The sequence below is a fragment of the Brachyhypopomus gauderio genome, chromosome 5, assembly GCF_052324685.1.
Source record: "Brachyhypopomus gauderio isolate BG-103 chromosome 5, BGAUD_0.2, whole genome shotgun sequence".
In the NCBI taxonomy this organism is placed as follows: Eukaryota; Metazoa; Chordata; class Actinopteri; order Gymnotiformes; family Hypopomidae; genus Brachyhypopomus; species Brachyhypopomus gauderio.
In genome coordinates, this window is record NC_135215.1 from 35,354,092 (window position 1) to 35,367,711 (window position 13,620).

At 42.0% G+C, this 13,620-nt stretch overlaps 1 protein-coding gene across 7 annotated transcripts in view; it reads left to right on the forward strand.

The window, feature by feature from the left end:
- The first annotated feature begins 165 nt into the window (after positions 1–165).
- The window catches only part of sema7a (semaphorin 7A (JohnMiltonHagen blood group)), a 29,028-nt gene continuing 15,573 nt past the window's right edge, over positions 166–13,620 (forward strand). For 2 of the 7 annotated variants that reach the window (XM_077007521.1, XM_077007522.1), the window contains exons 1-10: positions 166–417; positions 537–664; positions 956–994; positions 2,223–2,318; positions 2,411–2,507; positions 3,043–3,153; positions 3,500–3,642; positions 11,494–11,672; positions 11,869–11,977; positions 12,988–13,183. In XM_077007521.1, coding sequence (XP_076863636.1) covers positions 327–417; positions 537–664; positions 956–994; positions 2,223–2,318; positions 2,411–2,507; positions 3,043–3,153; positions 3,500–3,642; positions 11,494–11,672; positions 11,869–11,977; positions 12,988–13,183 — 1,189 coding nt within the window. In that variant the 5' untranslated portion in view covers positions 166–326. The remainder of the gene's footprint in view (positions 418–536; positions 665–955; positions 995–2,222; positions 2,319–2,410; positions 2,508–3,042; positions 3,154–3,499; positions 3,643–11,493; positions 11,673–11,868; positions 11,978–12,987; positions 13,184–13,620) is intronic. The other 5 variants (XR_013131092.1, XM_077007524.1, XM_077007520.1 and 2 more) reach the window with 4 other exon arrangements.

The following is a 13,620-nucleotide window of genomic DNA, read 5'->3' on the forward strand; positions in this document are numbered from 1 at the left end:
TGAACCCGGCATATATAACTTTGTTCATTGCGACCTAAACAAACTCTCCGCTCTCACCGAAGGACAAATAAAAACGATGTTGGAAAAAAAACTGTGGCACTTGCAGAGCACAAGCGCAATACTGAAGGAAAAAGCGGCTCCCAAATAAGATCCTAAAACGGCTCCCATTGTGGAGCCGGTTCCAATCGTTCACTTCAAAGAGCCGACTTTTAGAACACCGTATCGTTCGCGAACGACACATCACTAGTTTGCATTGTCGCGCGCTACGGTCAGACGCGAAAGTATAACTGAGCCTCATCACAACAGCCGCTTGTATATTAAGAAAAATGAAATTTTTTTGTCAGTCGCTTTTTTTAGGCTTATGTTCTCTAACTGTTTTTTGTTCGATGACAATTCCTAGATTAATTTTGAGACAAGGTAGGTTCATATTTCTCTGCTGTTCTAACGTAGAATCAGCGTGTGCACATTTGTGATACATGTAAGAGACCAAATATTAACAAGTCGTGTTTGCTGTTTGTATTATTCTGATGATTTAGGTGACCATATTACGTATCAGAAAAAAAGTCATACAGTTTTCTACAGTCGAAATGGATCAGATATCCTCTTTGTTGGTGGATCAAATTATGTGCTAAAGGTGGATGTAAATAACGCTCATATTTTAGAGGTAATAATTTTATTCATATGATCTAAGAAAATGAAACTAGGTTGATGAAACATCTTGTTATCACTTTAACTTTGCAAATAGTGCTCGAATTATATTGTTTAACTCAAACAGGAATGTAGTAGGTATATATGAGGAATGAATGTACAAATATTTTTGGTACTTGTATAGTAAATGTTTTCAAAGGTTTTGTAATAGTAAGATCTTGGTGATATATTTATGCAAGTGATACTTTGTTATATAAACATTTGGCTTGTTGATTATTCAGGAATTCATAAACATTTTTCCCTATAGAATATTACTCTGCCAGCTAACACCGATCATCTTTGTGAGGTATGTAGACATATTATAGAAATACAGAGCACAATTTATTATGTTGGGTTAGTTGTCTCTGCTACAGCATACCGTGACACACATCTACTGCAGATATTTAAGATGTTTTATCAAAAGCAGCATAACTTCAGTTACACTTCATAACTAACATATTTAAAATTGTCATTTGTTGTCTTCTAAAATACCTCCATAATCTGGGGTTGGTGGTGTCAAATCATAATGTAACACTGGTGGCTACGTAGAGCGATAACGAGGCGAACACAGGTGCTCAGAGGAGCGATATTTATTATACACAATTCATAATCAGAGTAAACACGGCTCATGGTCATATCAGGGCAGTCAAACATAGAAACATAGCCAACATGTACAGATGTAGAAGACAAACAACAAACATTTAACAGACCGAATAAACTTTATGTAATGGTGGGTAGGTGGAGATGGGACACAAATGTGAATCTTTAGGATGTTTAATAAAAGGACAAACACCAGCACTACAAACCCAAACATCCAAACATACAAACAATAAACAGTATGAAAAGCAATATCAAAGAATATCTAACAGAAAACCCTGACACATGAATTAACAAAACATTTACATCCAAGCATAAACACAAAGTTCTACACAAGGATTTTTGTACAATGACTCACCAACAGAACACCAAACACAGGGGCTCAATTGGAAATGGCATACTTAAGCACTACACACTAGATTTCAATGTAGTGCATTCTGCTCAACCGTTAAAGCAGTATGTAGTTTCAGTAGGTGACTGGGCAGAAAGTATACAACCTCGGACATACTACGTCTGCCATTTTACCTATGTCATATGACATATGACATAACACGATCATAGTTAAATGCTCCAGTTGAATCATGGGATAGGATAGTGTGCTGCAATCACATACTTCAAAATGGCTCCCGATTCAGCAAGCCATCCGGGTACTTTTCGTTTACTGTTTAATGCCAACTATATATTCAGATATACTACCCTTTATTGCTTACTGCTTTGGCGTACTGTATAGGAGGGAAGTGCGGCATTTAGGATGGAGCCAGGGTTTAAATACAAGACTAACAAGGGAACTAAACTAGAAACAGTTGACGTGACTCATGGGGCTAGAAGTGACACATAACACCATCACCACCTCAGATGATATAATGGAAGTTCTGAAACATATAAAACATGCATAATTAATTTGCTAATTAATTACTTTTTTTTTTTCAAATTTTCAGGGTTCTTGTGAAAATGTGGTGACAGTAATTGAGGAGCTTCAGGATTACCTTTTTGTTTGTGGAACTAATGGAGAACAACCAGTGTGCTGGAAGCTGGTAGTAATTCTGATTTGCATCACACCCAGCCTCGATTGTTTAATCTGGACCTAATTTGTCCTTGCCCATCAAACAATTCTTTCTCCCCATAGAATCACAATGATCACACTAGTGAGATCATGGAAAGTCTTGATGGCACTGGAATCTCTCCTTACGTGTACTCACAGAACTATTTGACTCTTGTAGTGGGTATGTGATGGCTACTCTTAAATGTGCAGCTACTGCAATAGAGACAGGATTGAAACAATAGCCCCATGATACATGGTTACTTGTACCAAAAAATTATTGCTTTAAGGCATTAAACAAAACAGTTTCCATTGAAATAATTAAAAGTCATAATATGGTGAAATAACAGTAACAACATTTTTTTAATTTCCACTGCTAGTTAGAGGATACTATTCTTATCTAAAGCAGATTCTAGGGAAAAAAAGGTGATCTAGCATCACCTGAATATATATTTTTAGAACAGATCAGGTAGCAGTTCTGGCGAGTTCATTAAGGACTGTTCTGACTCAGTGCTGACATTTGGAGTTTTTCTTGCAGTTTCTCAGAAAAAAAACCTAAATGCATTTAAGAAATGTTATCTTAGCAGTATTCACTTTAATTACGTCTTGAAAAGAAAGCTAGCTCTACTTTAAAGTCTAATGATAGAATCACTGAATGACTTTCCAGTGTGCAGATGTCATTCCCTAACTGTGGTGTACTGTGCGGCTGCATTGTCCAGATGGAGACCTCTATGCTGCAGCTCCTCTTTACAGAGATGGAACTTCATTACAGTTCCGTCGGAAAGCTGGCAATAGAGTCAATGTATGGATGAGTGATCCATGGATTGAAGGTATTCAAAACACACACACACACACACCTGCACACTGATTTTCAGGAATATATTGTATGTTGAAAGCACCTTTTCAGTGCTTTGTACCTCCCCACCATTAAGCTTAATGCATTTCAGCAGAGCTTAGTCTTATCTCTAAGTCTTGTCTATTTTTAACCTAAGTAGTCTTACAGGGCTCTAGTACCAGGGTCGCTCACTTCAGTAATAGTATCATGTTCAAATCCCATTCACACAACCACTGATGTGGATTGCCTGTGAATAGTTGTGTTCTAATGAATAAATGATTTCTTATTAGTGGTTCAGATTGTTTTATTTCAGTTCCATTTCCATTTTCACACTCCTCCAGAACCAACCTTCATCTCAGCCTTCTATGCAAAGAGAACTGAGGACCCAATTAATGAAAAAATATATATTCTCTTCCGAGAGAAAAACCCAGACAACAGCCCAGAGGCTGATCCTTGGCTCTCCAGAGTTGCCAGAGTATGCAAGGTATAGTATGACTAGCAGTATTCCTGTTCAAGCCCATGTATGAATTTCACTTACTTTTCTGTGTCTGTGATGATACAGTTGGCTGCAGCCAGGTAGGCCAGTCACTTTTCTTATCAGGTCTCATTTCCTGTTGTGATGGGATGGAAGCAGCAGGAGGCAAGGTGACTGTTGTCAAATCTTTAATGTCCATTGCAACAGAGAGGTTGATAAGAGCTCAAAAGAAAAAGGCGCAAAGGCGCTGCAAGTTTAACTCGTAACTCAAATTACGTTAAACAGTCCAAAAGTGTTGTACATAGGACACACTCAACAAGTATCGTAGGCTTACACTAGAAGGGAGTAAGCTCGATGCCAGCATACACTCGAACGTAGTAAGCCTGATGCCTTAATGTTGGAGGGAGTTTTGGGCGTATTCCACCCACGCCAGATATGAGGACCAGGTTTCGTGATGTTCCTGACAATAAGCGTGTAGAAAATGGCCCAGCTCCTGGTTTACTCTGTCTGCTTGACCATTCGGAAGACAGACTCGTGATGTTGTGTTTAGTGAGAAAAACTCCCTCCATAACCTTGAGGTGAATTGAACCCCCCCGTTTGGAGATGATGATCTCTGGCAGGCTGAACTGTCAGAAGATGAAGAGTCAGCTGTCTCAAGGGAGGCCCGGGAAGGGAACAAAATGCAACCTTTGAGTTGTTTGTCTACGATGACAAGGATGGTTGTGTTGCCTTCGGATATCGGGAGGCTGTAAGAAAGTCAATAGCCAGATCCTGGGACTGTTTCTCTCCTGTCATAGTCAGAGATTTCAAGAACTGAGAATGAACAACAGCTCTAATGGTTGCACCATCAGACCAAGAACGATGTGCTTCTAGCACAGCAGAGACTTCATCAGCACACAATGCTCCACTCGCCCTCCCTTGGTTGGCATGGGAATCATTCAGCACAATCATCTGAGGTTCAGAACTGGATTCCCTCTCTCGCTCCTCAAATGGTTCTGTAGACATGCGGAACATGTTCTGGACATCTCCCGTGTGAAGGTTCTTGGCTTCTTCCAACAGGACTGTGTAAGGAGTTCTGGTCAGTCGATGAAGAACATGTGGTCGTACAAATGGCTCCCTACTAAGGGCATCTGCCACCACGTTCTTGGGTCCCGGAATGTATAAGATGTCAAAATTAAATGGTGCTTATTTTGCCACCCAGCGCTGGTCACAAGCATCCAGTTTTGGCTTGGTCAGGATGTGCGTTAGTGGGTTGTTGTTGTCAGTCCAGACAGTGAACTTGTGTCCGCGCAGCCAATGGCTAAACATATCGCAAATGGCCCATTTCATAGCAAAGAACTCCAACCGATGGGCAGGATATTTAGACTGAGCATGGTTAAGAGATTTGCTAGCAAATGCAATGGGTCTTGCTCTCTCATCACCTGGAATCTGTGACAACACAGCACCCAATCCACTGGTGGATGCATCAATGGAAAGGAGAAATGGTTTGGTGAAATCAGGATGAGCTAGGAGCACCAAATTAATAAGAGCTGCTTTTAACTTCTCAACTGCCTGTTTACACTCAGGTGTCCAATCACTAGGGTGAAGCTTCCTTACAGTCTTTACTGGTTTCTTACCTTTCGCTCTATGAGGTTTCTTGCTGCCAGAGGTAAGTAAGAACAGTGGCTTGGCGAGCACAGAACAATTTTCAATGAAGTGTTGGTAGTACACTACCATACCAAGAAACAAACGTATCTTCTTAACAGATGGAGTAACACCATCAAGCTCCATTAGATCAGATTCAGAAACTCTAGTAATAGCTTCTACCTTATCAGGATCGCTTGAAACACCCTCATAGGAAATCATGTGTCCCAGAAACTTAACAGATTTTCTTAGAAATTGCCATTTGCCAGGAGATAATTTTAGGTTGTGTTCTTTTAGTCTTTGAAACACCATTTCAAGCCGTGTTAAACTCTCTTCTTCAGATTTGGCAAAAACCAACAAATCATCCAGATAACAAAGGACGCTTAGGAAATTCTGATCACCAAATATTGTAAGCATCATTCGCATGAATGTAGCAGGACTATTGCATAACCCCTGAGGCAGACAGTTATATTCATGAAGTCCTAGAGGGGAGGAGAAGGCAGTATATTTATTTTCATCCTTGTGTAGAGGTATGTTATAATCCATTGTGCTAAAGAACATGTTTCCGCCAAGTGCTGCTAGGACATCAGTCTGGTGTGGGAGTGGATGGGCGTCCTTGATGGTACGGGCATTTAGTCAGCAAAAATCTGTGCAGATTCTTAGGTCACCATTTTTTTTCCACACCAAGACCAATGGGGAAGCTTACTCACTAGCTGATTTCCGGATAAATTCCTTTTACTCCATTTCATGTAGTGTTTCTTTCAGTTTGTGGTAATGACTAGGAGCCAACCTCCGATATGGCAACCGAAAGGGTTGCTCATCCGTCAGCCTTATTGGATGACAGAACTCCTCTGCTTTACCAATGTCCAAATTATTCCTAGAAAAGACAGACTCATTTGTTTCTATTAGATCAACAAGCCTTTCCTTCCAATACGAAGACACTTGGCAGCCATCAATGGGTATTTCATGTAGGCCCAGCCTGGTCAATTTACAATCCCTGGTGCCAAAGTCGCTGTCCACGACCAAGGATTTTTTTGGTCGACCAATGGTCGTCATTTACTCCGACTAATCGACCAATCGACCCCCCCCCCCCTCCAAAAATAATTTCCCATTTTGACCGGGATACACATTTGTGAAGTTTTATCTTTAATGCCGGGCTTAATGCGCATTTACCACTAACGCCAGGAGTAACCTTGTGTGACTAACAATGTTTCCTGGTTCATCTAAACACTAGTTCGGTTATCTGCTCAGTTCTTCTCCCAGTCGAAGAGTTCACGGCATAGTCGTGTACAAGAGCGACCCTTTTCCCGCGGGGATTCTAAACTTTGCCATTATTTCGCTCAGTCGCTCTGCTATGTTAGCAGCTGTGTGGGTCACTCCCAAATCTTTAGTTCCTAGCACGAATGAATGCAGTCGGCAGTTATCAGAAATAAAATGCGCTGTGACCGTCATACGTTCCATCTGGTTAGTCCATATATCCGTTGTGAAGCTGAGTGCTTTACAGTTTTCGATCTTGCCCTAAAGTGTTTTGTTTTGCTGTATTTGCTCTTAACCGCGTGCGTCACTGTTTCACGTCTTACCAGGCTATATTCGGGCTCGAGGCATTCAATTCGATTTTTAAATCCCTCACCACTGACGATATTCACAGGTCGCATGTCCAGCGCTGTCCTTGTCAAACAAATCACCAACGGTAAATTCGTGTCACGTCTTCCTTTGTCACGCCGTTGAAATTAAAAGTCCCAGAAGCCCTTTGACGAGACGCAGCTTTTTTTCCCTGCGACCAATCGACCAATGGAATTTGGTCGACTAGTAATTTTTTTGGTCGACCAACGATTAATCGATTATTTGCCGTCAGCCCTAGAATCAGTATCACTTTATTTCGCCAAGTATGTTGCACATACAAGGAATTTTTCTTGGTGTTGGCCCATAAGTAAGACTTCACACATATTTAGACAACAAGACACCACACAGACTATACAAGAGATATATACAGAATAGATATGTAATAAATATGCTATATGCTATAAACAGTTGTGCAGTTGTATTAACAGTAATTAACAGTAATTAACAGTAAACAATAACAGTAAACAGTAAAAAGCCAAGGGGTGGTAAAAGTATTGCACAAATAATAATAATTAATGCGGTTTGACAGAAAAATGTCATTCATGTCCATTGAGGTAGGTGGAGAAGAAATTGAGTGTAGTAAGTGGCATGAGGGGTTTAAGGTGCAGAGGGGCTGGTTCTGTTGTTGAGTGCTACAGCTCTGGGGAAAAAGCTGTTTGTGTGCCTGGTTGTGCTGGTTTTGATGGTCCTGAATCTTCTGCCAGAGGGGAGTGGTTGGAAGATGTGATGTCCAGGATGAGAGGGGTCAGAAGTTATTTTTTGTGTCCGTCTATTGATCCTGCTGTGGTAGATGTCCTGAAGTGATGGCAGGCTGCAACCGATTATCTTCTCCGCTGTTCTGACTATGCGTTGCAGTCTGGTTTGTTCCTGCGAGGTGAACGAGCCAAACCAGATGGTTATGGATGAAGTCAGTACAGCTTCAATGATCGCTGTGTAGAACTGTACCATCAGATTCTGCGGGAGGTTGAATTTCTTCAGCTGTCTCAGAAAGTACAATCTGTGCTGAGCTTTCTTGACAATGGTCACTGTGTTCCTCTCCCACTTCAGGTCTCTGGATATGGTGGTCCCCAGGAACTTTAGTGACTCCACCGTGGAGACCTCAGAGCCATTGACAATCAGTGGGGGAGGGGGGAGGGGTTGCGTCTGAAGTCTATCACCATCTCCACCGTCTTTCCTGTGTTCAGCAGCAGGTGGTTACTGTTGCACCAGAAGATCAGCTGATCGACCTCATGTCTGTAGGCAGACTCATCACTGTTGTTTATGAGGCCGATCACGGTGGTGTCGTCTGCCAACTTCAGGATTTTTACAGACTGTTCTTTGGAGACGCAGTCGTTTGTGTACAAACTGAATAGGAGAGGTGAGAGGATGCAACCTTGCGGTACTCCTATACTTGTGGTTCGGGTATCTGATGTGTGTTTACCAAGCCGCACCTGCTGTGTCCTGTTTGTCAGAAAATCCATGATCCAGCGGCATATCAGGCACTGACAGCTGTGACAGTGTGGCCTGTAGCAGCTCTGGCACTGTGTTGAATGCCGAGCTGAAGTCCACAAACAGAGCTCTTGCATCGCTTCCAGGGCTGTCCAGGTGTTGTAGGATGTAGTGCAAGGCTAGGTTGACCGTGTCATCGACCTGTTTGCTCTGTATGCAAACTGTAGGGGGTCCAGCAGTGGGTTTGTGATGTTTTTCAGGTGGGCTAGAACCAGGCGTTCAAATACCTTCATGACTGCAGAAGTGAGTGCAACTGGCCTGTAGTCATTAAGTCCAGTTCATGCTCTTAGCTGTGAGACTGCCACATGAAGTTGTGTTACACCCACATTCTCCCCACATTCTGATACATTGTAGTCTCTCCGTAAAAGTCATCATCAAAGTCCTCCAGGGCCACACATGCATGTACATCAGCTATCTTAGCATTCTGGCGTAATGTTATCTCATTGGTGGATGGATTGACAAGTTTAACAGGAAGCCAGCCATCACCCCATAGAGGTGTTACCACTCACCCAACTATGACACTTTTGTTCACACATCGAGAAGTGTATGGCTCCATTATGACCGTACTGCCAGCTGAAACTTCAGTTCTCGCTGCTAGACGGCCCCAAACCAAATGTTCAGTCAGAGGTAATAGAGTTATTGCAGATTTGAGCTTCAAGGTTCCAACTTTGTCAGGGATAGCACTCCCTCTCCATCTCTCCACATTGCACATAAGTCGAAGAAATTGGCTACTATCTTCTGAACATGCTACATCAGGACAGTTAGCCACTCGCCAGAACCCATCACTGGATTAAAATGTTTGATTAGGGGCTTCAGTACATTTGTTCCCAGAATCAATGGGTCAATCTGTCCCTCAAGAATCAACACAGGAACCACAAACTTTAAACCGTAGACCTCCAATTTCAAGTCACACATTCCAGCTGGACAGGTCTGTTTTCCACCACAGCCCACAAGAATAATGTCACTCGGGACTATGACCCTATCTGGCATCACACCTGCTTCTTTGAGATGATTAACAACATCTGAACTGAGAGTGGTAGCCATAGATCCAGTGTCAAGCATCGCTTTCATTTCAAGTTTATCTTGAACCAGGATAGTAGAGTAAAACAGGCTGTCACTTTGGTTTGCTCTCATTGTGTTCTGCATAATAACTGTGCTGGCCTTTGGCATTGTCTCACAGATGAGCAAATAAACAGTTTCGATATCATCATTACTGGAGGAAACATTGAGATGCCCACCATTGCCCTCCTCCAAATGGGGACCATCTAGTTTCTCTGGGGTGGTCTCTCTGTTCTAGGGCTATGTGCTTGTGGGTTACTCTGACATGCGTCTCGTGTGTGTCCTGGAGCATAACACTGGAAACACAGTTTGTGTAACCTACAGTGTGCGTTAGTCCAGTGCTGACTTCCACTTATCCCCTTCACCGATGCGGATGAGGATGTAGACGCTTCATGTGTCTAGGTTGGAAAAATACCTTGGTTGGAACCTATCACGTGATATAGCCAAACTCGCATGCAATTGGTCCATAGGTGTCTTTGGATGCGTGACCACAACCGCAAGGAATGTAAAAGCTGTGCTGGTAAACTAGAAAGTGCTCAGCAAGATTTTACGTTGTCGTTACCGTTTGGGTATCAGTTTCGTGTCGGCATGAGACATCACCGAGGTCCGCCTATGCACCTGTGCCCTAGAGTGGTGGCATAACTCATGTTGGGGAGGATGTTAAATGAGAGTAATGGTGGTGAATAGAGAGGTGCGTTTGGGGAGTGCAGTATGTGATAAAGCCCTCTCCAATAAACCTGCCATCCAGTGCTGACACCCTTCTAGGAGGAGAGAGGGCACTTTCAAGTCCTCAGCTGTGCACATCGTGTTGCCGGCGACACCCGAGTCCACTAATTCAGAGATAGATGCTTGCCTGCAGACCCTGCCTTGATGGGGGTGGTTAAAGACTTCTTTAAATTCAATTATAAACGCTGCATACTCCTGCAGCAACAGAGAGGATGCGGAGTACAGCACAGTCCTCCATAAGCATGCTTTCCCCATTAGTAGGGATATAATAAAGGCGAGCAGAGGCAGACATCTGTGGTTAGCAGGAGAAAAGAAAGTTTGCATTGTATCACAAATATCTCCTATTGCTCCGGATCACCCGCACAGGGTTTATGCTTGGCGAAGTGGCATCTCCCTGGATCAGGGTCTGGGGTACTGCCCGACCCGCTCTGCTGGAGATGGTCTGCACACGGCTAGCTATGCTAGTTCCCATCGGTGGGGGGCTCAGAGAGCTCCCTTTGTTGTTGTTCCATGGCAACGTGCTGCCAGGACACATCAGTGGCACTCGCACTACCCTCGGGCTGCGTATGCTGTGATGGGATGGAAGCAGCAGGAGGTGAGACTGTTGTTGAATTTTTTATGTCCATGGCCACAGAGTGGTTGACAGCACAAAGGCGCTGCAAGTTTAACTCAAATTACGTTAAACAGTCCAAAAGTGTTGTACTCGGGACACACTCAACAAGTACCGTAGGCTGCCTCTTACGGGGAAGGCTCGGGGAATATGCAGCACTGGACAACAGGACCTGTGAGAGCTTTTGGGAAGCATGAAACAAGAAACAGGTGTGCGTGATTATGAGAAGCATGGTCATGTAAGCAAAGGAGTGGTGATGTGGAGGTGTGTCTGGGAGTGGGCGTCTCCCCTGAGCCTTGGGCCCAGCCTACCATGACACCCCTAGTTTTTGCCTGAGACTGGCTTCATCGCTTCCTTCTCTCTTTTTTTGACCCCCTTGCCCATCACAATAATTATTTGAATTGAGGAAATAAATTTCCTCTGTTTTGTAATTTTATCAAAAAAATTAGTCATTAGAGGGTTTTCCATCCACCGAGTTTTTGCGCATTATTTTTTTGAAAGGTTTGGATGGAAACCCGGCTATTCATGCTTTCAATAAATCATCTTAGCAATCTGGGTGAAGCTTTCCTTTGAAACTAAATACTTAGCAAAAAGCACAGACGTTGCATTATTTAATGCTGTTTCAAAAAGGCTTGGGAGGCATCTAGCCTGAGCTTGGCTTGTAACATTAGAACACTGATCTGTTTTCACTCAGAGCTTTTTATTGTCATCATGCTTGTTTGTCTTTGCAGGCTGATCAGGGAGGTCCAAAGAGATTTTTGCAGAACATTTGGACATCTTTTCTTAAGGCTCGGCTTGTGTGTGCGATTTCCAGCGAGTCGTTGTATTTCAATCGTTTGCAAGATGCCTTCGTATTGCACGCTGAGGACTGGAGAGCGTCGCGTCTCTATGCTTTGTTTTCAAGCAGCTGGTATGAATAGCACAAGGAAGTAAATCTTCACGTAGCCTCTTCCTCCTTTTCAGAAAATGTCAACAATAGCTATTTAAGTCCATGCACACTACACTTGCTCTCTAAAATAAATATTATTAATTTATTATTAACCAGGATTTCTTGTTTGGTTTTGGATTAGATGCCTGTTTAACATTGTGCATAACCCATGCCACAGGAACTCCACAGCTGTCTGTATATACTCCCTATCTGAGTTGGATGGTGTTTTTGAGACTTCCAGCTTCAAAGGCTACAGTAAAGGAATTCCCAATCCAAGACCAGGAACTGTAAGAAACTGCCCATGCCTTATTTCACTCTACTTTTATACGAAACTTTACTCTTTACTTTTATATTAACTATGAACTATAATTTGTTCACACTGATATATTCCTATCCCTGAATTTTTAATGGAACTTTTTACAATTGAATACACTGGAAGGAGTTTGTCTGTCAAACAAATGTTAAATCTAAGCCAGGAAATAAATCTGTGCGTGCATGCATGCATGTGTGGGTGTGTGTTTGTTTGTGTGTCTGTTTGTGAATGTGTGAGGGAAAGAGAAAAAGAATGTACCAGTAAATGTAAAATTTGCTTTGTCATTTTAAAAGTGGTATTATAAGAGTGGCATTAGCCATATAGATCAGCTCATTTATAGTAATTACTTAAACTCTAAAGCAAACTCAAAAGTGCCATGATTCCTTCAAGGCTGTCTACGTTTGCTCCAACAGTTTCATCAGCTTGATTATCCTGACCAAAATGTGATGTGTCATGTTTATAAAGCAGTAAACAACCAAAGTATAGGAAAAGCCCAATCTGTTTGTCTTTCAACTCTGGAAATAATTAAACTAACACCCCTCCTACATCTCCTGATGTAGAGAATAATTATTTAGAGTTGTAGTTCAGGTCTCCACAAACCACTACCATATCTGGACTAGTCATGTTCAAAGGTGGGCATTCCAGGTTCAGGAATTAAAACTCCTTCCCAGGATTTTACTCAAGCTTGCTGGATTTTCTAATTAGAGCAAGTCAGGTAAAATTAGTGGAATCCACACAATCCAATAAGCCTGAGCAAAATCTTGCTTTTACTTTCTGAACCATAAATGCCCACCTCTGGTCATGTTTATATGCATTGCATTGTAACTTTCATTGCAAGAAATAGCTTTTTTAACCTTTTTTTTTTTTTACCTTTTTTGTTTGGACTTGGTTCCATGTTGACGTTGCAGCTCAAATGTGTTTATATAAATTAAGTTTAGTTCCTTCAACTCTCAAAGGGACCTAAGACACTGTTTTATTTTCCAGTGTGTCAAGGACAGTAGATCTCTGCCTAGCGAGACTATGAATGTTATCAAGCGGTACCCAGAGATGACTGACTGGATCCGGCCCATACAGATACACTCTCCTTTCTACATCAGTAATTACAATTATACCAACATAGTAGTCGACAGTGTGCAGGCCACAGATGATGAAATGTACAATGTAGTACTACTTTCCACAGGTATGAACTACTTCATTTGGACTAATTTTACAATTCTGTTTGAATCTAAATGTCTTCATAGTGTCCCTCAAATTATCTTTTGCATTTCATGCTCAATCAAAAGTGATCCTTGTTTATTATAATTTTTTATATAAAATCCATGATGCTGGAATCCTGAAAGTGGAATATTAAAATTGATATTCATAATTATATGAATCACGCCAGTCTCAGGGACAATGAAATACTGCTGCTGCTGAAAGGGGCGACTTGCTGTGGGCCTCCGTAGCACGACAATTATATACTTGGTGATTTATAGCTACAGCAATTACAGCTACTGTAATGTCTTAATACTTTCAGAATTTTAATTTCTACAGTTTTTAATACTGTAATACAGTCTTTTATCACTGTGCTCGAGCCAGTTGTATGTAAACTTAAAATGCATCACTTCAGTCACGCTC